General features: G+C 33.7%; 1 protein-coding gene across 3 annotated transcripts in view; it reads right to left on the bottom strand.

Annotated features, from left to right (window-relative positions):
• Positions 1-5721: 5721 nt before the first annotated feature.
• The window catches only part of PDCD10 (programmed cell death 10), a 45266-nt gene continuing 24568 nt past the window's right edge, over positions 5722-26419 (bottom strand). For all 3 annotated transcript variants that reach the window (XM_036347400.1, XM_036347402.1, XM_036347401.1), the window contains exons 3-8: positions 22444-22497; positions 16029-16146; positions 14606-14732; positions 9041-9119; positions 8785-8867; positions 5722-6209 (exon numbers count right to left, since the gene is read on the bottom strand). In XM_036347400.1, coding sequence (XP_036203293.1) covers positions 6128-6209; positions 8785-8867; positions 9041-9119; positions 14606-14732; positions 16029-16146; positions 22444-22497 — 543 coding nt within the window. In that variant the 3' untranslated portion in view covers positions 5722-6127. The remainder of the gene's footprint in view (positions 6210-8784; positions 8868-9040; positions 9120-14605; positions 14733-16028; positions 16147-22443; positions 22498-26419) is intronic.

The following is a 26419-nucleotide window of genomic DNA, read 5'->3' as shown; positions in this document are numbered from 1 at the left end:
GATTTAAGCCCAAACATAATAGTCATCTCAATAAATGTGAATGGGTTTAACTCAAGGTCAAAAGAAAAACTTCAAAAAGCATTAAACTAGACAATAAAGGACACTTTATAATGTTAAAATCCACATTTCACATTGAAGATGTAACAGGTATGAATATATATACAACAAATAACACAGCTGCCACCTATATAAATACTACAAAAGGAAAGGAGAAACAGAAAACACACTATTAATAGACACTTTCACAAACAGTGCAGCACAGGGCCAGTGAACAGCAAAAAAAAAAAGCAAGGATATATGTTCTGGACTTATATTGAATACTACATCTAATAATAGAGAATATATAATCTTCTCATGTAGGCCTGAAACATTTACACAGATATGCAAAAATCTGACCATATATTAGGGCACATAGAATATATCAGCAGGCACTATAAAGTTATTACAAACTACTTGATAAATATCTATTTATATAAAAGCCTAAGTGACCGTTATGACCGAACGACCGGTCAACCAGTCACTATGATGCACACTGACCACAAGGGGGCAAATGCTCAATGCAGAAGCTTCCTCTTGGTGGTCAGTGCACTCCCACAGCCAACCTCCCATGGCAGGCCAACGTCCCATGGTTCCTCCCTGTAGCCAGCCAGCCCCGATTGGCCCCAATCTGGGCCGGCTAGCAACCTCTCGTGGTCCCTCCCTCTGGCTGGCCAGCCCCAATTGGTACCTCCTCCCCACCTCCAGCTGGCCAGCCCCAACAGGGACTGGCAAGATAGCCCGATTGGCCCCGATCGCCGGCCAGGCCAAGGGACCCCACCCGTGCAAGAATTCGTGCACCAGGCCTCTAGTATCTAATAAAACTACACAAGCAAATGTCCTTTGACTCAGTAATACCACTTCTAGGAAATCTACTCTGAAGGTATACCTTAAAACAAAAACAAATATGTAAGATCATTCATTGTAATAGTATTTGTAATTTTACAAAGTACTGAACACCAGTGGATTGATAGGATAAAATATGGTACCTACATGACATGAACATTGAGCATCTACAAAAGAAAAAAGAGAAAGATCTCTATGAACTTACATGGAGTGATTGATTACTGGAAATGTTTAGTGAAAATGCAAAGTCCATCAGAGCATGTATGTGAAGTAGCTAATAAGCACATGAAAAGGTGCTCAACTTCATTTACCATTAGGGAAATGAAAATTTTAACAATGATACCACTTTGTATCTACAAGAATGTCTATAAAAATATTGGTGAGCATGTGGAGAAATAAGAATCCGCATACATTGCTGGTGGGAATATAAATTGGTAGAGCTACTTGGAAATCAGTTTGACAGTTAAATATGATGTTCTTTATAGATAGAGGCAAAGAAGCATCGGACAGATTGTCAAACTACAGCGGGAAGGCTGGAGAGGGTTGCGGGGGGGGGGGGGGGCGGGGAAGAGATCAACCGAAGGATTTGTATGCGTGTATATAAGCATAATCAATGTACACAAGACACTTTGGGGGGGGGGGGGGCATGTGCCAGGGGGTAGGGGAAGCTGGGGGAAGGTCAATAGGGAAAAAAAGGAGACAAATGCACTACTATTTGTAATGCTTTAAACAATAAAATAAAATTTTTTAAAAAGTTAAATATGAATTTATCATACAATCCAACAATTCCACTCAAAAGAAATGAAAACCATGTCCACATAACAACTTGCAGGTGAATGTTCATTGTAGCATGATGCATAGTCCAAAAGTAAACAACCCAAATGTCCATCAGCTTTTACATGGATAACAAAACATGCATAATTCAAATGGAATACTATTCAGCAATACTGAAATGCTGATATATGCAATGACATGGATAGACTCTGTGAACACATTATACTTAAAAGAAGCCAGATTCAAAAGATATCACTATATTTCTATGAAATGCCCAGAAAAGAAAAATCTGTAACAGAAACTAGCTACTGGTTGCCTGGAACTGGGGAGGACCAGGGTGAGGTGGGAACAAGATTTAACTGTAACCAGGCATGAGGAATTCTGTTGGGATTTTGAAAATGTGTCTGAAGCTGGGTTGTTGTAGTCAGTGCACAATTCTTAAAATGGGTGAATTTTGTGGCATTGAATTTTACCTCAATATTTTTTTAAAGGACATTGATGTGAATTTCACAGGATGTAAATTACACATCAATTAAAAAATTTTAAGAGCATGTATATAAAATGACCAACCCTCCCTATTTGCCCAGTTTTTAGCTTTAATGTGAAGTTCTATATCCCAGGAAAAGTTCTGTCCTAGGCAAACCAAGATTGGTCTCCCTGTATGTATGCTACCTTTTGTGTAAGAAAGAGGGGGAATAAGAAAACACATTTACTATTTTTCTTCATAAAATGAAACACTGGGGAAAAAACAGTGAAGTTAGATACCTACAGGGTTGGGGGTTGGGGAGATGGGGCTGAAGAGAGATGAATGACACTTCTCTCAGTATAACTTTTGGTAGTTGTGACTTTTGGATGCATGTTAATGGTTTATATTTAAAAAATAAAATTAAACCAAGGACGGGGGCGGGAGGGCAGACCTTATACTTGGAAGAAAACGGAAACAAATGAACCCAATTTATTTCAAATAAGTAACACAGTAAAAGAAAAAAAAAGAATGAATCAAAGTAATTTATGAACACAATGTAATTATATATCTTTGGTCTGGAGCAGGGTACAGACAGGGAGAGGATACAGACAATCTTGCAGGCTTTTAAGTGTGTTTTTATACATTCTATGGGCAAAAGCAAGGAAAACTATTTTAGCTGTATTATCGGATTGAACAAGTGAATAAACTGATGGACTTTTTAAAGAGCCAGGATTGTGAGGAAAAAGGAACAGAGAAATATGAAATGGGAAAACAAGGAAGAACCCTATGAGGATGGATGGAATTGGAGGCACAGTGAACGCATGATTTCTAAATCAAATGTGGATATGAGCACATGTAAAATGTATGTGTACATGCACATTTCCTATTCTGCTGAACAGGCCTAGCAGCAGGAAAACACCTAGTAAAGGTGAACATACCCAGCAGCCAGGGTTCCTTGGAAAAACTGCCGATTCTAGATCCTGGAACATCTTTTATTTACGATGGTGTGAAAAAAAAAAAAAAAAAAGATAGCAGATGCCACAAGGAATTAGGACTCAGAAGCTCCTATTGGCCAAATCTAAGACAATTAAGACAAAGTAAGAAATGAAATGCAAGTCCTGGAAAAAATAGAAAATCAGGTGTCCAAAACAATAGTTAATATAAACGTTCACATGGATAGTTACGAAGAAGAAAGGAGTGCTCCTGCTTACAGCAGAATGCTAACTGGTACACGAGGAAGAAATGCTATAATTAGAAAATCACCATTTTGCAACTATCAAAATAAAGACGGAATAAGCAAGAATCATCAATGGATGCTAAATCCTGGGGGGAAATGTTAGCATGGATTTAAAGAGTCTCCCACAGATTGTGATACCTGATGACACAGCATCACCAATGTGGTATCCTAAGAATGCACAATCTGAATCTAATGAGGAAACCCAAAATGAAGAACATACTATTAAAAAAGGAGGATAGAGGAGAAGGAAGACTGTATTCTTCGGAAACATGTCACAGCTGTAAAAGACAAAGGGGACCATGGAAATTATCTAGAGTCAAGGAGATTTCAGGGAGGGTAAATAAGCAAATGTTAAAATAAAAATGGTAAAATTTCAGTAATAGTTGAATCTGGGTAAAAGATGTATAGATGTTCTTTGTACTATTCTTATTTTTGCCAATTTTCTGCAAATTTAAAATCATTTCCAGGTGGAGGTAGAAGAGGGCTTAGAGGGGATAAATGGTGATGGAAAAAATAAAATTATATATATATATACATATATATGTATACACACACACACACATACTTAAAAAATAAAGTCATTTCCATAAAAAGTTAAGAAAAAAAGAAGGGACTGATATTGGGTTGCCAATCTCATGCTTTGCCTGATAAGGTTATTAAAATGCAATCGTTAAAAAAAACAACCCTACCACCTACGATTATATCATTTTCTTTCAAGAAAGTGTGAGGGGACATTTTGAACATCCAAAAAATAGCCATTATCACCAAAGAATGACCCTTTAAAACCAAATTTAGATTTATAAAAAAGACTTATCCTAGTTTTTTCCACTTCCATGTGGATCAAGGAGAGCCTGTCAGCTTTGTGTTACGGATTCAATATTCTAAACAAGGTCCATTTTTGCCAATGGATGAAGTACAGTTTGGTGAAAAGAGCATGGAGTCTGGAGATAAACACTGAATTCAAGCCCTGGCTCCAGCTGGTACCAGCTCCTATAACTATGAGGCAGACAGATAAATCACAGGACTATTAAGAGAATTAATGTACTTAGAATAGTGCTTCCCACAGAGAAGGTGATCAATGTCTCCTTGTCTTCCTTTCCTTGGGAGCCACTTTTCTGTTCTCTGGAAAAGTATCTGACTAGGACCACATTGGCCTTTCCCCACCAAGATTACGTAAGAAACTGAGCTATCCCGAGAATAAGTCTCCTTTCTGGAGGGAAGTTTCATGAAAAACAAAGACGGAGACATTGGACAGTGGAAAAAAGGAGAAGGCTTCTGAAAACAGATAAGCTGTGGCATGGTAGCTAATGTGTTCTGCTAAAGAGGTAAAGACAACAGGAGGAAGTACTGGTTTATGTTAGAAAAGTCTGATAAAAAAATTACATGTTATTTTCATATACTCATATCTATTTTGCAAATGACCACCCATCTACTTCTAAGAGTAAATAATAGTTTTATGTAAAAAACAAATAGTATTAAAATAACCAATTCTATTCTTTTTACTGGCTTGGAAGAAAAAAAACATCATCAATTCAATAAAATGTCCATAAATTATGAGATTTCATCCAGTAGTCTGTTGTTTTGCTTCTTTCCACATATTTTCTGTTTACATCTAACAGGGCAATTTATTCCTTTTCTATTGCCAATGATAGCAGTTCTTTTAAAATCTTTTTGAAAAAGAAGAAAAATTTAAAAAGTAACTAAATTCATTATAGCAAAAAAATTGTATTGCCAACAGAAGTGTAGTTTAACATTTAAAATCTTTATAAAAAATAAACAAATTCTAATTTTTCCTTTATTTCATAACTGAAAAATGAAAATGCTTATTTACATGAATATTTGATACATAATTTCCTTAATACTTCTCTATGGTGAAATAAAACTATATATATCTATATATATATATATATATATTTAAAGAGAGTAAATAATATTAACACTCATGACAATTTCAAACCAATGAGCATTGGTATAACTTCAAATTACTATTAGTTGTGGCTATTCTTGGGGAAAAGGCGCAAAGCTTATTAGGGCCTAGCACACAAGAAATACTTAATTTTACATTGTCAGAGTTCAAAAAGTGGCATCATAACGTGAAAACACTATAAATTGACATCTCACTCATATGTCTCTTAAAACAGGCTGGAAAAATAGCCAGTACCCTATATAAATAAAAAAATATTTCCATTGACTACTTTTTGCCCAGAGTGATTAAGGACAAAAAAATAAAAATTCTTGCTGCTAAATTATTTGATAAACTGCTGACAAGCTCCCATTAAAAGTTCTTTAGACATTAACCCAAGTAATCTTGGTCTTATGGTTATATATTACATATATATATATCAACTTTTTCAAGTAAAGAAATGTTTAACAGATGTAAACTATTTATTGAATATTTGCCACCAAATATTGTTAAATACATTATCTTGCAGCATATCGCTTTCAAGTTAAAATGTCAGAAACAAACACCAATATTTACAATTCTTTTAAGGAATGTTATATAATGACACATTAAGGCGTAAATTCTTTTGGCTTATAATTCTTAAAAGAATGATAATAGCAAAAGTGATGCAAAATCTTCAGTGTGAGATTATGATTAAGCTACATTTTACAAAAATATGGTGTAAGATGGCAATAATCCCATTCAACATCCTGGATTAGATCCCTTCAGGAGGGACTGATAATTTATACAGTCAAACTTTAAAATTTACAGATAAAGGCAGTTCAATACTGCCACTGAGAAGTACATCTCTTAACATATACAACTTTCAGGCCACAGTTTTGAAGGTCTGAAGTATCAAGTTGGTTTGATGAATTAGTCGGTTGGCACTCATGAACACATTTATTGCCCTGTTTGAAGAAAAAAAAAAGAACAAGCATTAATTTTATCCAAAAAACTCATTCTTTAAAAATATTTATACTAACCCCACCCAATAACAGTAGCAATGAAATCAATTTAGAAGAAAAAAGGTCGAGAAAGTACGGAGTATCATAAATTTTATTCCAGATTGGAATTGAATGGAACTCAATCATTTGAAACTATCTAGGAATTACTGCCCCCTAGTGGTTCTGGTTGGTAATTAGGTGTTGGTGGGCTTCTAATGATGGCTTCTGAACCACCAGGGTTCATCTATAAGTCGAACAAGTAACTGATTCAAATGTAGTTTCCCGCTGTGGTTCATAGAAATTACCAAATTAAAATCTGCATTAAGTATTACACTCAGTCCCAAAATCTATATGGCAATGGGCATTATAAATACTAAAGAAAAACCTAATTACTTTCAAATATGATTCACCCCAATCTCTCATACCTTCTTTCAAAAAAACAAATCTGGGAATTCTAAACTGCTTTTAGAATGAATCTACTTTTAAAACAAAATAATCATGCAGTTTCAATATTTTGGAGCTGACAACATATATGTTCTTAAAAATATGTTGTGCTGTACCACATTTCCTATCAACCCATCCTCATGCAACTAGAGGACAGAGCTGATGCCCTTGTCCCACCAAGTGGCCTTATCAGGCTTTTAATTGCATAGCTAAAGATTTTATCTTCATCTCAGACATTTATCAAAAAAGAGGGACCCCAACGAATTAGTTGAATCAATGCAAATTCATCCCTCTACTGAAAGACAGATCAAAGATCAGGCTGTTGTAATAACTTTCAGTTTGAGGAAACAGGTACAAAACTAATGGCACATTAATCATACACAACTAATTGTAATTTAAAGAAGCTGCTGAATGGAGAAAAAGTAGTGGCAGGAAGCCTAAATAATCTATATGCCTGTTAGAACTGTTAAAAAATTGAAAGTAAATCATTTCAGATTAATGAAAATTAGGCTCTAAATGAATTTCTATCTTTCAACGTGCTTTTTTCGTGACAGTTCTTAATTAGTTAGAAGCAGAAATAATGATCCCAACATGTAAATTATTCTTTTAATGTGTTTTCTGGTTATTTGGGCTTAGCAGAGATGAAGGAAAAACAGATGCAAGTTTATTTTCAGAACACACCTGCCAGCTTATTAAACTAAATCATGAAGGGGCATTTCCCTGAGACAACCTGAATAGTAATATGGAACAACGAAAAACCACTAATACTTTAGCTCAGTATTTTAAATTCATAATATAAATGTAAATATTTTGATCTATTTGAGCTATAAAATATAGCTTTAAAAATCAAGACCATTCTAATATACTATCTTATTATTTTTAAATTTTATTACAATAATATTCAATAATTTGGCACAGATATAGGGATTTTAAAACTTCTATAGGATAGCATGGTAGGTCATGCCAACTATAGCTGAAGTAGTCACTATTTTTCTAATTTTAAACACTGTTAGAAAATGGTTTTGTCAACAAAATTTTCTGAATTTTACTTGATACAAAAATTCTCTATCAGGTTCAGTGCCACAGAACACATGGCCTCTGCATCACCTATACCTTTTATGTACATATCTATAGGTAAAAACACATAAAATATTTGGTTTTCTGGGGTGTTTAACAGCCAATTGTATATAAATTGAAAAATAACAAGCCATTTACCTTTTCAGTATACTTCCTGTGAAAGTGTCTCTCCTGCCAGGACAATGAATCACAACCTTTGCAGCACTGTGAAGTCACCTAGTACACTTGTATACAACTGCTAAATCCTGGTCCCACTCTAAGCCAACTGAGTCAGAATCTCTGAAGGTGGGTGGAGCCAAGGCACTAGGATTTTTAAAAACTGAACTCAGGGAAATCTAATGTGCAAACAGGACTAAGAACCATTGTTTTAACTTTAGTGCAGCAGCTCTCAACAGACCTAACATATCACTATCATCTGGGAACAACTTAGAAATAAATGCAAATTCTTGGATCCATCCTAGACAATGAGAAATCTGGGGGTGGAACCCAAAAGCGATCTGTGCTTTAACAAGCCCTCCAGGGGATTCTGATGCTACTAAAAATGTTGGGCCAAGAAGCCAAATCTCACCTTGTTTCTGTATGGAATGCAGGCTAAGAATTACGTTTATGTTTTTAAAAATGGTAAAATTAAGAAAAAATCAAAATAATATGTGATGAGTGACTGCAAATTTCAGTGTCTATAAATAAAGTTTTATTAGAACATGGCTATAATGCCCACTTGTTTCCATGGCTGCCTTTGTACTACAACAGCACAGGTGAGGTGGGCAATTGAAAAGAGCTCACCAAGTCAAAATATTTGCTATTTGGCCTCTTTCAGAAAAAGGTCTGCCAACTCTTGCCCTAGACTGGTATGGCTGGATTATCACCATTCACTTTTTATTTTTAACAGTTAGTAGTTGGTAGACCTTTTTCTGATCTTGGCACTACAGTAAAAAGACTTTAATTTATATGGTTTTAGTATAACACAAACCATATGATTTAATTTTAAAAGAGAAGGATGATAAGTAAAAGTACTTACTTGCCATCTTTAAAATAGGTTTTCAGAGTATCACTGAAACTTTTGGAGTACTTTACAAATTCTTTCTTTTGGTGTTCAAGTGCCTACAGACAACAAAAACAATTAAGAAAAAAATGCTAAATAAGAAAAGAGAAATGACACAAAAGCCAAAGTCAAAGATAGGAGGTTATTCCCAGTAATCAAACCATCTTAGTATTTAATTCAATAAAATAACTAGGTGTAAACTAACATCTAGGATGGCTTCTAGTAAACTTACCCTGCGGTTCTGGTATTGATATTTCTTGAAGACATTATTCACTGTATCAAGAAGTTCTTTTATTGCACTAGCAATATCCCTGTGAGTTAAGAAAAAAAGAATCTTCTTAAAATCAGTTACATTTGAAAGAAGTTTGTATATATATTTTTAAAGAATCTTTATTGTTGAAAGCATTACACGTGCCCCTTTTTTTTCCTGTATATGTCTTTTTAAGAATTACTAACCACACTGTTAATTACCATACTAACACTATGTCAAGAGCAAACATCTGACTGGCTGATTGAGTGGGGGTTTTAGCATGTACCCTTCTGTGATCCTGACTTCTGCACTGCTGACCACACATTCCACATCAACTTTCCCAAATTATTAACATTTCTTTCAGTATTATTGACTTAAATTCAAAAGAATATGCCTCTGCCTCTCATCTTTTCCAGTTATAATTTTTCCTTTCTCTAATATAGCTGACTTTAAGTTACCACATACTGTTTTTCTATCTCATGAACAATTATATGAAACTTTGCTATTACATGTAACTCATTTCTATATTTACCAACACTTCCAGTTACATACCTAATAATTTGTTTTGAAGTATTTCCTCCTCAGACATAGCTCTTCTCTTGAAACATTTACCTCTTTCTAACAACCACGTATCCGTCCCTTCCAAACCTATATTTATGTATTTAAAGTATATTTAAATTTCTGGGACAGACAATATCAGATTTTTCTTCTACCTTAACCTTTCCAGCAATCATCCTTCAGGTGTCCGCCAAAGGCTGTATACACACTTTAAATGCTGATAACTCACTTAATTTTCACTCCTTTTCAAGTTTAACTAATTTGAAATAATGGGTGAAGCCAGACGAAGCTTTGACAAAGAAAATTTATCCATTAGACTATTTTATGGGGATACATAAAAGATGAAGTTTACTGTCCAAAACTGGCAATAGTTGACAAACTGAGGGCACACAAATACCAAACAAAATGATTCTTGATGTTTGCGATTCCATTGCTTCACGTTATCAGCAGTGCTTGGACCAGAATGGTCATCAGTTTGAAAACGGTGTTGACAAAAAACAAAACAAAAAATTAATCATTTCTATAGATTCTTTTAAATTTTGAAAATGAACTGTATGTTAATAAACACTGACTTTATAATCATTCAAAGTGTGTATACATTTTTAGGGGAGACCCTATCTATGCATCAATATCTTCCTCCCCTTAAGAGAAGAAATATTTTTTTGACTATCCTTCCTATTCATGTACCGTTTTTTTCTGAACTCTTCCTGTATTTTATATCTATGCTCTTTTCATATTCTAGCTTAAAGCAATCTTTCTTGGTCAAACTGAACTTAACATAATTCTGCATTTATAAGTAGTCTCATATTCTCTAAGGCAAGCCTTCTCTTCTTCACATCCATTCTCTTTGCTGTTCAAATGCAATCCAAGTGTGAAGATATGAATTAGTAAGATATACATCCAGACTATCCCAAATATAACTTTATCATTGACTTTTTAATCACAAATGTCAGATTTCAGTTATTTTACACCTATAACAATCTTTCTGCTTTGCTATTAAAGAAAAAAGAAGGTTCAGTGTGCAGACTGTCCAGCTTTCTGGACATGTGTGTGTTTCACAGCATATTTCTAGTAAATCAGCATGTAGAAATTCTAAAAGTTGTAGATAGGATTTTGGAATGAAGAAATATATTTTCGCCTATTCTAAAGTAGTAATGGCATTTCAATAAATACTTACTTATTACATCCTGATGTCAAACATCAGCCTCAGGCTGAAACATTAAAACATTACATGTTCAAATAAAACGAAGAATTTTACATATAAATGACATTTGTGGACTCGTGTTTTGCCTCTAGTTTAGTAAAAACAGTTTTAAGTTATATAACTGTTATTTCATTTGTAGGTTTAAGCAAGTTGAATTCTGCTATATTGCTGTGATGGCTGTAAGTCCACCTATGCTTAGTAAAACGGAGTCACATGACCATCCTATTATGTGAAAAAAATTACAGTTTCCACAAGTAAAAAATGTCAAATCTCTGCATATGGAAGATTCTTTAAATTCACAATGAACCTATTTAAAACAAAATGTAATGCAGCAGATTACAGTGATCAGAGAGCTGTTTACACACAGCCATACTTTGTGATATACTTTAAAATTTTACTAAAAAGAATAAAAATGTACATTCAGTGCTAATCAACATGAACATATGTTCCATGTACAATGATAATAGCTGCATTCCATAGGTCAAAAGAGCAGTTCTGAAATTGGCAGCTCCCTCCCTCACCTAAGAAAAAAAAAATGGCAGGGGCAGAGAAGGGAAGGGTGGGTTTAGTGAACAGTACTCCATCCTACTAATAAATATTGGGAATCTGTGCTTTAAAAGAAAATGAAAAAAAAAAAAGAAAAAAAAGGTCCCCAGGTGATTCTGCTGATAAACCTGGTTTGGAAGCCACTTTGTAGGAACTCAGAACCTAGAGCTAAGGTTTGATCTATTATTCGCCACAGCACTTTATAGAGAACTAGGCTGTTTATCCTTAGGCCTGGCCTTTAATTAAAGAACTAGGGAAAACTTGAGGGTAAAAGAACTATAGTGTAATTATATGCTGAGTTAATAGTTTCTATGATAAGGGACACACAAGTATTTGCAGCTATTAAGAGGGGCAACTTTGGGGAAACATAATACTGAAAGAGAGGACAACAGGCATCAGATGAAATATAAACATACATCCTATCAAAAAATTGCACAGAATAACAGAGTTTCTAATCACATCACCCTAATTTGTGTATGTTTATGCAAACACTCTAAAGGAAGGAAATTCCTATGCTGTATGTTTGCTCTAGACAGGTCAGCTCTGGAAAAGCTAATTTGAAGCTATCATGGAAACCAAACCATGGCGAACATTTTGCCTATGAATATGCAAATGCAGATTATAATGAGTAAATAGATAAATGCATAGCGTTCTGGTCTATTAAATCACAAGTCTCTACTAGTCATCCATTAATTGGAATGTGTCAGACTTTTAAAAGAATCCCATGAATTAATTTTATAAAATATTTGCATAAGCTCAAATGTAATCAAACAGAAACATTCATTAATCAAAAGTACTTTAAAATATTTGTTTGCTGGATCATTTTTCCTAATCAACTCCATAGAGAGAAATTGAAATAAACAAACCTTACTTCACAATGCCAGAATGTGCTGTCGGTAGATGCTATTTCTTTCCATTCTCACAACTATTACCCTCATCTTCACAGGCAGAAACTAGAAATATAGAATCTAAGCATCTTATCCAAGATCACAAAGCTAAATATTGAAGTGGAGATTCAAACCTAATTCTGCTAACACATACAGAATTATCTGGTTATTTATTAGCTGACAGGATGTTCTTTCTACTCTGGTATAACCTATAACATGTACAGTACTTAGTATAGTAGGTATTTCATACATACTTACTGAAAAATACTGCTAAAATAAATGAATAAAGAGCATAACTACCTTAAATATGAGAAAGTAGAATATTTGAAAAGAAAGATAATAAGTACACAATATGTGTGGCCTAAAGGATAAACCATTTTCATGTTGCTAAAACTTTTAACCACCAATTTGTTAATGTAACAGTGGTAATAACATATCAAAATCTATCTTTCTCTCTATCAGATCAGTAATACAAATAATTGCAGCTTTAGCTATGTATGCTAATTCATACATTGTTGATTAGTCTTAGAAATAAAAACATATTATCAACAAACATTCCATGGCAAATTATCCCTAAAACGTTTAAAATATAAATTTTAATTGCCAATAATATTAATTCAGTTGTGCAGAGTACTCTCCAGAACTGAAGTATTACTATTGTTCCGTAAATGAGAGACAAGACCCTTAATTCAGTCTCTGTCAATGACTATGGACAAGAGTCTTAGGCTCTTGATCTCAACAACCTTACGATTAAAATGCAGCTGCTAATAAAGTGGTTTTCAAACTGTATCTCTCTGGGGCCAGACTGGGTTTAACAGATGCTTCAGGGATTCCACAGGGGGAGAGAGGGAGTCAAAATAGCAGGATAAGGACTCCGGGTCAGTCACTTCTATCCTGGCTACAATGACAACATTGTTCTCCCTCTCACCTACTGGCATTCTATATATGTCTTTTATCAAACTTCTTCCAAACAATAGAAACTTTTCATTCAATTACCAAATTAGATCAACACTGTGAATCTGTAATAGGGAAGCAGCAGAGAAGACCCTGGAGTCAGTCTACTTGGTTTCAAACCAGGCTCTCCCGTCTTACCAGCTCTGTGAACTTGGAAAAGTTATTTAATTTCTGATGCCTCAATTTCCTCATCTATTACAGGGCTTTGTAATAAGTTAGTATGTTATATAAAGTACTTTAAAAAGTGGTTAGCATGTAAGTTCTATATAAGTGATTAATATTATTAATATAATATTGATTCTGTAAATCTCTACTTGAATGACCTGAAGCAAAATTTGCTGAAAATATTATTTTAAGAACGTCAAATCTTCACAGAAGTGTAGTACACATCATCAAAACAATTTTAAACTTAATTATTAGAAAATTGTAGAAGTAAGTTTTTTAAACAGCTGTGTTTGAGATCATTGACAATTTATCCTTTTATGGACCAAACATGTTTACTTTATACCAAATTAAAAATCCATAAACAGTTGATTGTCTTCCTTCTTCACATATTAAAAATAGTTTAAGGAAGTTGGGGCTTCTCACTAATGGCAAAATATTTACCTTAGGGTTTGTATCCCATTGCACAGATTTTGGCTAGTCAATGAAGCCTTTATCATACCTTCCGGTCCTCAATTAGAAGACTGAAGCAAGGGACATTCCATGATAGCTGGGTTGGGCACCCATCATGAACATTTTCTAAAATGGGACATCCTTCTCCCTCTGTATCACTCAAAATAGGTGCCCAAACTAGTTAAAATAGCATTTTGCAATGTAAATTACAAAGAATACCATTTCTGAGAAATGTTAATATTTATTCCAAGTGAGCCTTCCTAAATTCTTTAATAATATGAAATTTCATGCAATCGCTAAATCTTTCCTTTCTAGCAATTTCTAGCTGTGATTTCACCAACAGGTTAACAGCGTGACTGCAATTATTCCAAGATTTCTGTTTTCTATCCACAAAGAGTACATGACTTATCCTAATGACTTGTGCCATTTCTAAAATAAAAACAATGGTATCCTTTGTTATTAAGCTGTATAATTTATCCAAAACTTCTTTATTCACTTTAGTCTGACAATTAATTTTTCCATGTTTTGTGTAGTTTAAACTATATTTCAATTTCTGTACATTCCATTCAGTTTTAAAATTAAACACTCTAAACAAAATGTTACTGTATTCTGAAATGAAATGCCACAGCTTAGAAGTTAATAAAGATGTATCATTTAAAAACTCCAAATTTATTTCAAATTAATATTTTAATTTAACATTTATGTCATACTAAAATGAAATATCTAGAATGAGAGGTTCCTATGAAGTACTTGAGAAAAGAACAAAAACAAGAAGTTGCTTACTTGATTGTCTGCAGAAACCTCACCCTGTCATTGATCTCATCTGGGATCTTACTGAGAATCTGTTTAAGTGCCCGTGCCTTTTCGTTTAGGTCTTGGAATTCTGGCTCTGGTCGTTCAATCATATACTCTGATAAAATAAATGCATAATAAAAAGCATCAGGCAACTCCCTGTCAAATGCAAGTCTACAAACTCCCAATGTTGGTTAAGAGGGTGAAGGAGGGGAGTAGAAAGGCCAGATAACCAGGAAAGACAAGGTTGCAAAAGCAGAATTTGTAAAGAGATCAACTTAGTTTGGTAATAACAGGGCTCCTACGAAGTAAGATAACAGAAGATGAAAGACTAAACATTTTCAATTTGGGATAAATAGAAAGCCCATGAAATAAAAATAAATAAATAAAATTAAAAGGGAGTCTTAATCAAATTGATCAAGCCCCTGAAGATACATTTCTCAAGAAAATCTTAATGACGTTCATGACAAATATGATGGCAATATGTACCTGCCAATGGGGAAGATGAGCTTAACCAAAATCTCTATATTGAATAGACAATGTCTCATTATACCAAAACCCAAACAACCTACTAAAGTCTTCAGCACGTTCTTGAAATCTCACTTAAAAAACACACACAGGAAAACACTACCAAAAATTCAACACAAGGGTTGGATCACAGAAGAGTAAACTTAGAAAGGAAGTTTAATCAGACCTGGTATAGGCAAAAACATTACTAGTAGATTCATTGTAGACTTGGAAACATTACAACCCTACCAACCAATACAACCTGGCCTAACAGACCGGAAATGTGTAAGTGTAGAATAATGATGAGGACTTTCTTATAAATTATGGAATCAGTTAAAATATTTCCTTTTTTTCTCCCTCACTAAAGATGGGAAATTCTAATTCTATTTTTTCTTAATTAGTGGGAAAATGGGTACTAAATTTAAGTGAAACCCATTTCTGATTATTTAAAAAGCAAAAAATGAGAAAGATTGGTTATTATATTGTCCTCTCAAATCTGTGGTTGAATAAAACACTAAAGTTAGAAAAAACCCTCATTAATTCACACTGATTTTTGCATCAAGTCAACACAAAATTAAAAAAAACAACAACATTCCACAGAGTCATCTTTTGGCAAAACCAGAACTCATCAAACATATTCACAGGGGGAAAAGTTAAAGTGTACAACATAAACAAACACTTTACTTCAAGTAATTAAATCTGAATCTGACAAATAGAAAACAGAAAACAAGTACTTTTCTATTTTATAGGTCCCCCACCCCAATATTATCACAATACTAATAATAAGAAAAAGAAGAGAAGGAGGAGAGGGAAAAGAGGAGCTAGAACCTTTTGTCAAGCAATAAAGATTTGGAAGAAGTGCTTTTCAACAACTGTAAGAAAACTAAACAAGACTCTTTCTGATTACCTTCTACATCATCAGCTGCCATTCGAAGAAGTGATTCTGTGAAGTTAACTTCTACACTTTTTTTCTCTAAAATTTTCATTATGATGTCTTGTGTGAGTCCTGGATTTTCTTTTTCAGCCTATAAGGAAGAGAAAGCTAGTTTTGAAATGTAGAAATGAAATCAGAATTTTAAAACCAAAACTTAAATGTTTAGAAGGTTTGGGAACTTAAACTGATGAACCTAGAAAGGCAGAAATCTTTGTAAAGCGGTGATGGTATCACTTCTGTTTGATAAAACTTAAACATCAGTAACTTTTTATTACAGCCAATGTCTATTTTCCATTTGAACATAAAGTACTTAACATTTCCTACTTCTCCTTTACATTCTCCTGAAATCAAACTAATAACAAAGATAGAAATAAACATGTATTTTGGTAATCCATCAATTACTTTTTTCAGTAGCTAAAATAGACTAAGGATTTTTAGATTTTTTTCATTAGGTAATCTTTCAACTTGAGGATCTAGCAATTAATTACTCATCTCACCAGTATTTTACAGATTCTCTGCATTTAAATTAACAGAATGTCAGGAATAGCAAAAATAAAACAGGATTACTTTTGCAAGTTTTCTTGAAGATATATAATCCCATAAATGCTTTCCCATACAATGATTTTCACTTTCTGTTTTCTTTTTGTAGCAAGACTATTACCTTCACTAGTTTTCAGAACATTATTAATCCTTTTACTACCCTGAGCTTGTTTCACTAATGAGTTTACAATAGTTCTATGTTACTCCCCAGGGCACTAAAATCGTCTAGTCATTTCAGTACTGAGCATAAAGGGTTCTGAGTTTACCAAAGTTAATTTTCAAGATTTGGGTTTTCCCCAGTAATTTTATCCAATTTTATAATTGTTCTAAATTTTATAATCACACTATACATTTGTTTCTTTTAGGATGACTGCCAATTTTAATCATTATGCTGATGATTTCTCATCTTTCTTGCCCTGATATTAAATAGAAAATAGAAACAAATTGTGATCTTAACCATATGGCGACCTATTTGTTTTCTTATGTGTCAAGCACATTTAATCTCTGCCTTTTCAATTGCACTCTGGCATCACTGCAGATCCAGCTTTCTTCTGCACCTACTGCTCTCTCCATTATGACATCTTGTTTCTCATTAGATTTCAGTATAAAAAATTAAAATGCTGTGGAATTAAATGGGAAAAGAAAATACACACATTTATTTCAATCCTGAGATCATTTTTAACTGTTGTCAAATGTTCTTCAGGAAAGTCATTTTGATATGTAATTAATAACAATAAAGTGTGCCTTACTGAATTACATTTTTGTTGTTGTTAACCCTCACTCGAGGATATTTTTCACTGATTCATTGATTTTTAGGGCGAGGGAAAGACAGAGAGAAACACTGATGTGAGAGGAACACATCGACTGGTTGCCTCCTGCCTGAGCCCTATCCAGGGCCGGGGCAGGGGAAGAGCCTGCAACCAAGGTACGTGCCCTTGACTGGAATCAAATCTGGATCCTTTGGTCCGAAGGCCGATGAGCCAAACTGGCTAGAGCTGAATTCTATTTCTTTTAACTGTAGTGCCCCAGTTACTCATGGGGGATATGTTCCAAGATCCCCAGCAGATGCCTGAAACCATGGATAGTAACAAACCCGATACAGACAGATGCTCTTCAACTTATGACAAAGTTATGACCCTATAAGCCCATCACAAATCAAAAATATCCTAACTTGAAAGTGCATTTTATACACCTAACCAACTGAACATCACAGCTTAAACAAGTCTACTCATACTCAGAACATAGTATCTAAAAAATGCTGATAACACAGTACACTGTAGAGTATTGGTGTTTACTCTATGATGGAGTGCCTGACTGGGAACTGCAGCTCAGTGCCACTTCCAGCATCATGAGAATATTGTACCGCATATTGCTAGCCCAGGAAAAGATCAGAGTTCAAAATTCCAAGTACAGTTTCTACTAAATGTGGACAGCTTTCAAACCACTATACAGTCAAAAAATCCTTAAGTCAAACCATGATAAGTTGGAGACTGTCTGAATTATGTTTTTCCTATACATACATATCTATAATAAAGTTTAACATATAAATCAATTAGGAACAATAAGAGACCGACAATAACAATTAAAAAAAGAATAATTCTATCAATGCACTGTAATAAAAATTATGTAAATATAGTCTCTATCAAAATATCTTATTGTAACCAACCCTTAACTTGCAGAAAACGGCTTGGTGTCATTCGTTTCAGGGGATCCCTTGCTTAAATCTTCACAGTCTCATGTTTTCTGGTGCACACATTTTTGTTATCAATTGGAACATTTTTTGTTCATGTTTTCCACCCACAGATTTAGTGACTTTTTAACTTAACTAAATAAACACTTACCGTGCACTGTGGCTGTAACTTTTGCAGTTTGAGATGGGACAGCAAAATTTATACAAATTCCTTTTTCTTTCTTCACAATTTCATGAATAGATTTGTTTTTACCATTGACCTTAGCAACCTGGACATATACATTTTTTTTTTCTTTTCTTTGTAAGTCAAAAACTTTCACCTTTTCACTTAAAGGAAGCACATTGTGGCATATCTCTTTTGGCATATCCCAATTGCCAGTATAACTGCTTTCGAGCTTTGTGGCCACTAGTAAGTAAAATAAGGGTTACTTAAACACAACTACAATACCATGAAAGACTGATGTGATCACTGAAAAAGCAACTAAATGTCTAAAGGCAGGGAGCACATACAGCACAGTGACACTGGTCAAAGGGATTGAGCAGGATGGTGTGCAATTTCATCCCAATACCCATAATGGAACAAAATTTAAAATCTAAGAACTTATTATTATTTCTGAAATTTTAAAATTTATAAATTTAAAATCAAACCATAAATTTATAATTTAAAAATTATAAAACTTATTATTTCTGGAATTTTCCATTTAATGTTTTTGAACCAGAGTTAAAACAGGTAACTAAAGTGTAACTGTGGATAAGGGGAGACCACTGTATAGTCAGTTTTGATTTTTCCTTTCAGATTTATTTAAGGTAGGATCTATTTAATTAAAAGAAAACAAAAGTTGTCTTTAAAAGAAAAGCTATACAAATACAATATAAACTTTATGAATTTGGTGAGCTGACACAAAATTACATGTACGACACTATTTAAATAAGCCAGTATTTGATAACTGGTTTATCTTTCCTAAGTACCATTAAATTATCAATAACACATTATTTTGGGGAGCAGGGGGGCATTCTCTATATGCTTCCAGACAATGCCGCAGAAAACAATCTCTCTGATTAAGTTATAATAAGGTGCTGAAAAAATCAAATGCTGAAAGCCTGACAACAAAGTTTGCAATATCAAGTTGGTCTGGGGCCTCAACGTGCCAAAGCTGAAACATTACAGAAATCTCGCAGAGGTCCCTAAGGTTTTAAAGTCAGTGTTCTTAGTGCCAAAAGAAATACCTAACAGTACTGTGTATTAAACAGTCAGGTTCAAACAACTTAATAAATACTGAAGTAGCCTTTAAAAAATACACAAATTGATAAAAAAGTATTTAATTTTATTCTTCAAATAACTATAATTACTTATTTTAATGAGATCTGTACACCCTGCTGGGCATTGCACAATGTCTCAAATGCTGGAATTCGATTGGACACTGCCCTCATTTCCTGTTGTACATTGATTTCCTTATGGTACTTGCTTTTTATCACAGCAATGACCAAAGTCCAGCTGACAAAGACATGACATAACTGAAAGGAATGTAGTCCAATCAAACTACTACATTGAAACAGCAAACTACTGCAAGCTAGTAGTTAGTTCAGTGTCAACCAGATGTTGAATATCACCGTGTTTCTTTAAAATTTTTAATTACCTCATGACACCTAAGATATTTGCTATGGGGTCCCAGGGTGCCCCGGCACATAGTTTGAGAATAGTTGCCTTAGTATCTTCTGTCTGAACTCTTACTGAGGCTACATTTTATTTTAAACACCTTAAATTTATCCAATGACTCTGACTGACAAAATAAATAGATCTACCATTAAACGAGAGACTATATACCTACAGGTTTCCCCCTGCCCCCAAATAAAACCTTCAACTCTATGAGTATATAATTTTTATGAAGAATCCAACTGTGAGAAAAAACTGTCCCCAAGGGCAGTAATATCCAATCCGTGAATCAGTGATTCTCAACAGCACAACCTATCAGAACTTCTAGATGGGAAAGGAATCAAAAGCAGAATATATAATTACTAAAATTATTTTATCTTGAAATAAATTATTTCATCCCTTTTTCCCCAATAACAAAAATAGATACTAAAGCTTGATAAATATAACTGTTGTTATGGACCAAGAACTGGAAATATGCATTTAAATATATATAAACACAAAAATCTTTATCTTTCTAATGCATGCCTTCCTTTAATTTCATTTGAAATTTAACATATTAAATGTGAAAATTAAGAATAAACCAATGCAAGCTGACTAATGTTTTCCTCCAAAATAACTTTCACTATCCCCAGTTAAGAATCCATGCCATGAAAAGCAAAATTTACCCATGTATCAAACCAGATCTACCATAGCCACACTTTAAAAAAACTGCTTTTTACTTGTACTTGTGTAAAAACATGAGCTTATATATAAAGACATTACAAATAAAAGCTTCATGAAATTCATTATTTTATCTCTTTTATGAATGTCATTTAGTATACCATCTACTGCTTCAGACAGGGACTTCTTTACCAAAATACACAGGAGAAATACTCTCTGTTCTGGGTATCAGGAAAGCTGAAAAACGGACTTTTACCTAATCAATACTACACTGTGCAACCTAACACTTTTCCTATTCTTTGGTTACACACATGCTTAAAATAGTTGCCATTAAGCCTCCCTAATGACCAAATAAATATGCCATTTAAAATCACACTAATATAGAAAGAAGGTAAAAAAGAAAAGATAATGGCATTGTTTTGTTGATTCTCTTTATTAATCCAATGATTTGCCAAGGATATGTTTTAAAGAAGCTAGTACGAATGTGTACTCAGATACTAGATTTTATAGAATATTAAGCACATCTAGGTAATTCTAATCCAACATATACAATGTGAAAAGAGAGATGCCAAGTGACATTATCTATGCTATCAGTTAAGACTGGAATCTATAAGCTAATCTTTGCCATAAAAATATTGGATGGATTTATAATTTCAACTCCAATGAATCTCAACTATAAATTTATTCTTGATTTAAATATTAAAATACTTTACCTAAAGCATAAGTTGATTTGGCTATTGATAGGAACAAACACACAAAAAGTAAATAAAAATTAAAGTTTGAGGCACCCTGATAATGTATTTTGGGGGATGGGAATAAAGTTTTATATGCAAGAATGTACCCAACATGTAAAGTAGGGGCATCCAATAAAAATATAATGCAAGAAACAAATATAAGCCCTTGTAATTTTAAATTTTCTAGTAGGCATATTCAAAAAGATTTTTAAAAAATGTAATTATGTTAAGCCCTGGCCAGTTTGGCTCAGTGGATAGAGTGCTGGCCTACAGACTGAAGGGTCCCAGGTTCGATTCCCATCAAGAGCATATGCCCAGGTTGCGGGCTCGATACCCAGTATGGGGCATGCAGAAGGCAGCTGATCAATGACTCTCTCATCACGGATGTTTCTATCTCTCTTCCTCTCCCTTCCTCTCTGAAACCAATAAAAATATATTTTTTAAGTATATAAAAAATGTAATTATCTTAAGAGTACATCTAAAACATTCATTTCAACATGTAATCAATATAAATTATTTAGTACTGAGTTATTTTACATTCTTTATTTTGTACTAAGTCTTCGAAATCTGGAATGTATTTTATATGCACAGTACAACTAAATTGGAACTAGCCATATTTTAAGTCCTCAACAGTGACAGATGGCTAGTGATTATCAATCGAAAATCTCAGGTCTAGAAACAGAAAAATTCATGCTGAGTGACTTAGCTGTATATTCTCAAAGAGTGCTTAATATGATGTGCACACAGGTCTTATTTTCATGCTCAAAACATTGTTTTATACTTATATTCTACAATTTAATAATATGAATCTTTTTGAGTTATAATTTTATAAAAGGTTTTAAAAATAATTTAAAAATCAACTCCAAAGTTAAAGAGAGAATACTCCAAAGTCAGTTTCAAAAGCACCAAGTGAAAGGACGAATTTTCAGGAAAGAGCACTTGTTTCAGTTCACTTTTTGAGAGTGTATTAATCTTTACAGAGTACACCAAAATAGGCACAGGATAGTTAAAAGGGTTGTTACTAGGAAATAACCTGGCAATTATCAGCTGGTATTTAGATTTATGTATAACATATATTCTAATAATCACAATAAGTTACTTGTGCCTCACCTTAATGAAAGCTGCTCTCAGTGTCTGAGCTGCAGACAGATTTACTCGTTCTAGCTGCAATAAAAATTTTAAATCAAAATTAATATCAATTTTCTTAGAAAAAGCAACATTTCTGATATTCCATTCTATAGTAAGCACATTGATACACACATCATTCAACTAACAAAAGTATTTGCTAATTAACTCTAAATCACCATAATTCTTCAAAGAGAAGATTATCTAAAAATTTCATTAAAAACCATGAAAACTTAAGGTATGTATATCAGTTCTTTATTCCTTTTTTTAAAAAGTAAGAAACTTATTTTATTTTAAATAAATAAATGTACTTTATTTATTTTAAGCAAAAGCAGTTTATTGAGAGATAGACTCCCTTTAGCAGGGAGGAAAGGAGCCCAAGTGGGTTGCTCAGAAACACTGTACTTTAAAGACAGATTTATTTTAAGATAAGCACAAAATACAAAATAATATAAATCCTATAGAAAGAATAAACACATTTGTGAGTGTGTGTCTATTGAATATAAAATGACCAATACAAAGAAAACATTTGCTACTTAAGATTCTTTGTATTTACCACCGTACTCCTTCTTAATTGCTTTTCAATCCCCTCAGCCAAGGATTAATCTGAGATTAGTTTATTTTATTAATTAGCAAATAGTGCAGATAAAAGGTTTGTTTGACACTCAAATTGATGACTGTGGATCATCTGGGATTTCAGAGATGCTTATATCTGTCCTGTATTTTATCAGGATTAAAAAAGAGTTACCTAAAATACTAAATCAAAAGTTCAATCCAAATGCTTTTAATTTTTGTCAAATATGTAAGGTTTATAATTTTGAAAGATAAAATGACCATATTAGAAACTTTATACAATTCACTTTCAGTGAGCCAAAGAAGGTATAGAATTTCATAAAAACCAAAAACACCTCTTTGTTAAAGAGTTAACTGCCAGGCTTAAAATAACTATTTTCAGTTAAATTCAGATTTCTTTAGTCCCTAAGAATTAGGCCAGTTAACTCAATAAAACTCAAAGTATTTATTTTTTATTTGGGACAATATTAAATGTTCAAAAGCATTTTAACCTTTATAAATTTCTAAGCAAATAGAAAATTTCTACAGAAACTTTATTAACCTATTATGCAATAAATATTCCTTTCAATCTCAACGCAATGAAAATGTAGGTTTTCCTTTATAAACAACACACAGGATGGGGCAAAACTAGGTTTACATTTGTGAGTACTGGAAATAGTTTACTCTTGTACTATTATTTACTGTATTTTTTCCATACAAATGACTATAAACCTACTTTTGACCTACTCTACACACACACACACACACACACACACACACGAAATCTCCAACATCACTTGATCTCCAAAAATAAAAACTGGAGTATTTAACTTAGCTTCTTACACATCTTGCAAAATGTAACATTGTCTTTAGTAGGTAAAAGGGAAAACACAAGGGGACAAGTTAGCAAATATAGCAAAAAAGCAACTCTATGAGGAGTTTATAAAATTAACAAAGGTTTATCTCCAAAAATGAATTTTTTCCCACAGAATTCACTTAGTTATAATGAATACAACTGAAGATTAAAATAACAACACAACTCTTCTGATCTCAAGTTCTTGTTATGCAGGCTAGGCAGAAGGAGACAGGATGAATGTTTCCACCCTGACAGAAACCTATTTCCTTATTTGGGTTAACACCACATTCTGACCTCTTTCAACAAGTCAAAGGTCTGAGTCACATGTGTGCCTTCAATTATCAGCAATATAACTCATTCTGTAATGCCCTGATATGTGAAAGGCACAAGGCCAGGAAAAGAGATCAAGAACACTCTGTGAAGAACTCATAGCATTGGCCAACTTCCTTTACCATCAGCATCTCTAGATTTCTAGATTAAGTTTACATATGTGTACCTTAGAAAAGGGGAAGGTCAGAGATAACACACTAAATCAAATCTGTGAGCTATGAAGCATCTCACCAGAGCTCTAAGAGGAGTCATTCTGGGATAACCACATATCTTGTAATAAACCCAGTAGGCTTTATAGCTATGTGATAGCCACATTCCCCAGGGAGTACCAGGCACATAGGCACTATACATATTTTAATCAAACTTCATTTCTCATAAATTTATCTAAATTGTTCTGGAATCTATAATTTCAGTCTGTAATACTTAGGTAGCAAGATACAGTTTTCTTTTCTCTATTAAAAGTGCTTCTATATTAGGCCTCTCACTTGAGATACATGATTTCAAAATAAAATCATGTTTATCTTACTAGTACCTTTCATGAAAAGATCAGGTTCCAGTAATATTCTAACAGCTATCATTTACTAAGAACTTACTATACAGCGTATTTTTATAGAGTATCTCTAATCCTCACAATAAATATGGTACTAGTTATCATCATCTCCATTTTACAAAAGAAGTAACTCAGTTTGCATAAATTTATGCAAATATTAAAAAGCTAGTACTTTGAGAAAGGATTCATACTGGATCTGTCTGGCTCCAAAACCCCATGCATAAGACACTAATGCTACCCTGCCTCCCTGTACTCACCCTCTCCAGATGGGAGTCTACCCTATCATTCAATCTCTTCAACTACTTAAGAACCAATAAATTTCTGAGTTTCTACCATGTGTAAGGGAGACAGTGTGAGAGAGACACATCAATTGGTTGCCTCCCACATGTGCCCCAACTGGGGCCGGGGATGGAATCTGCAACCCAGGTACTTACTCTTGACTGGAAATTGAACCCGAGACCCTTGGGTTTGAGGGCTGACACTCTAACCACCGTGCAAGCCAGGCCAGGGTAAGAATTATTTTTTAGCCTCATTTTACATGTAAAAAAAATAAGACAAAATTATATAACCTAATAAGTGACAGAGAAGTAATTCAAATGTAAACCTTAACTATGATCACCTCTGGATGGTGGTATTGCAGGGGAAACCCATGCCTTCACTGTGAAAAAGTATGTTTACTATGCTCAAAATCTGGGATTTTTTTTTTTCGACTAGGAAAAAATAAAAAGGACAGGTAGGCAGGTAAAGCTGCAGAAGTATTCTCAGGATTAATTTCCTTATTGATAAATTAGGAGTTGTATATGCTGCTGAGAGCAGAAATAGTTGATTTGTATTCTTCTGAATAGAATGATACTAATTACTTATTCATAAGTACCATTTTGTGTGATTTTTTTTAATTGATTTTTTACAGAGAGGAGGGGAGAGGGATAGAGAGTTAGCAACATCAGTGAGAGAGAAACATCTATCATCTGCCTCCTGCACACCCCCTACTGGGGATGTGCCTGCAACCAAGGTACATGCCCCTGACCAGAATCGAATCCGGGGACCTTTCAGTCCGCAGGCCGATGCTCTTTCCACTGAGCCAAATCGGCTAGGGCATTGTATGATTTTTTAATAAACAAAAGTGTAAAACTTTGATGATCTAAAATTCACCTTTGGTTGCAAAATTGCTATTTCTGTCTCAAAATACCTACTTCTTCATACAGTATATTTCCCCTTAAACAATTCCTCCAAAAGTCATGGGAAAATAAGATACATGGTATATCTTTTCCTAGAATGAAGAAATGAAGCATTCAACGCTCTTCTTCCATATATAAAGAATTAGTGAAAAGTAGTAAGTACCTGAAAACCTGTTCTAACACTTGGCATGAGGTTTTTATAAACTCATTCCATAATGCAAACAAGAGACCTATTTCACAGTACATTTACAACACATGCAATACACTTGGACTCTGAACTCTGCAGCTGCTGATTAAACAAGCCCACTCCTTCAGCTGTCCTAGCATAACTTCATTAAGTTTAGCAAGCATCATGCTCTCAGAATGCCATAAATAACTTTGCCTTGTGAGCTAGAGTACCAAAATTTCCTCAGGTGTAAGGATGTACCACTGTCTAAAAATCTGTTCTACAAGATGACTGGGAGATCCATCATTGTTATTATTATGGATGTAATG

The sequence above is a fragment of the Myotis myotis genome, unplaced genomic scaffold, assembly GCF_014108235.1.
Source record: "Myotis myotis isolate mMyoMyo1 unplaced genomic scaffold, mMyoMyo1.p scaffold_m19_p_2, whole genome shotgun sequence".
Lineage (NCBI taxonomy): Eukaryota > Metazoa > Chordata > Mammalia > Chiroptera > Vespertilionidae > Myotis > Myotis myotis.
The sequence above is the reverse complement of the archived record's forward strand: the minus strand, read 5'-3'. Positions and strand labels throughout refer to the sequence as shown.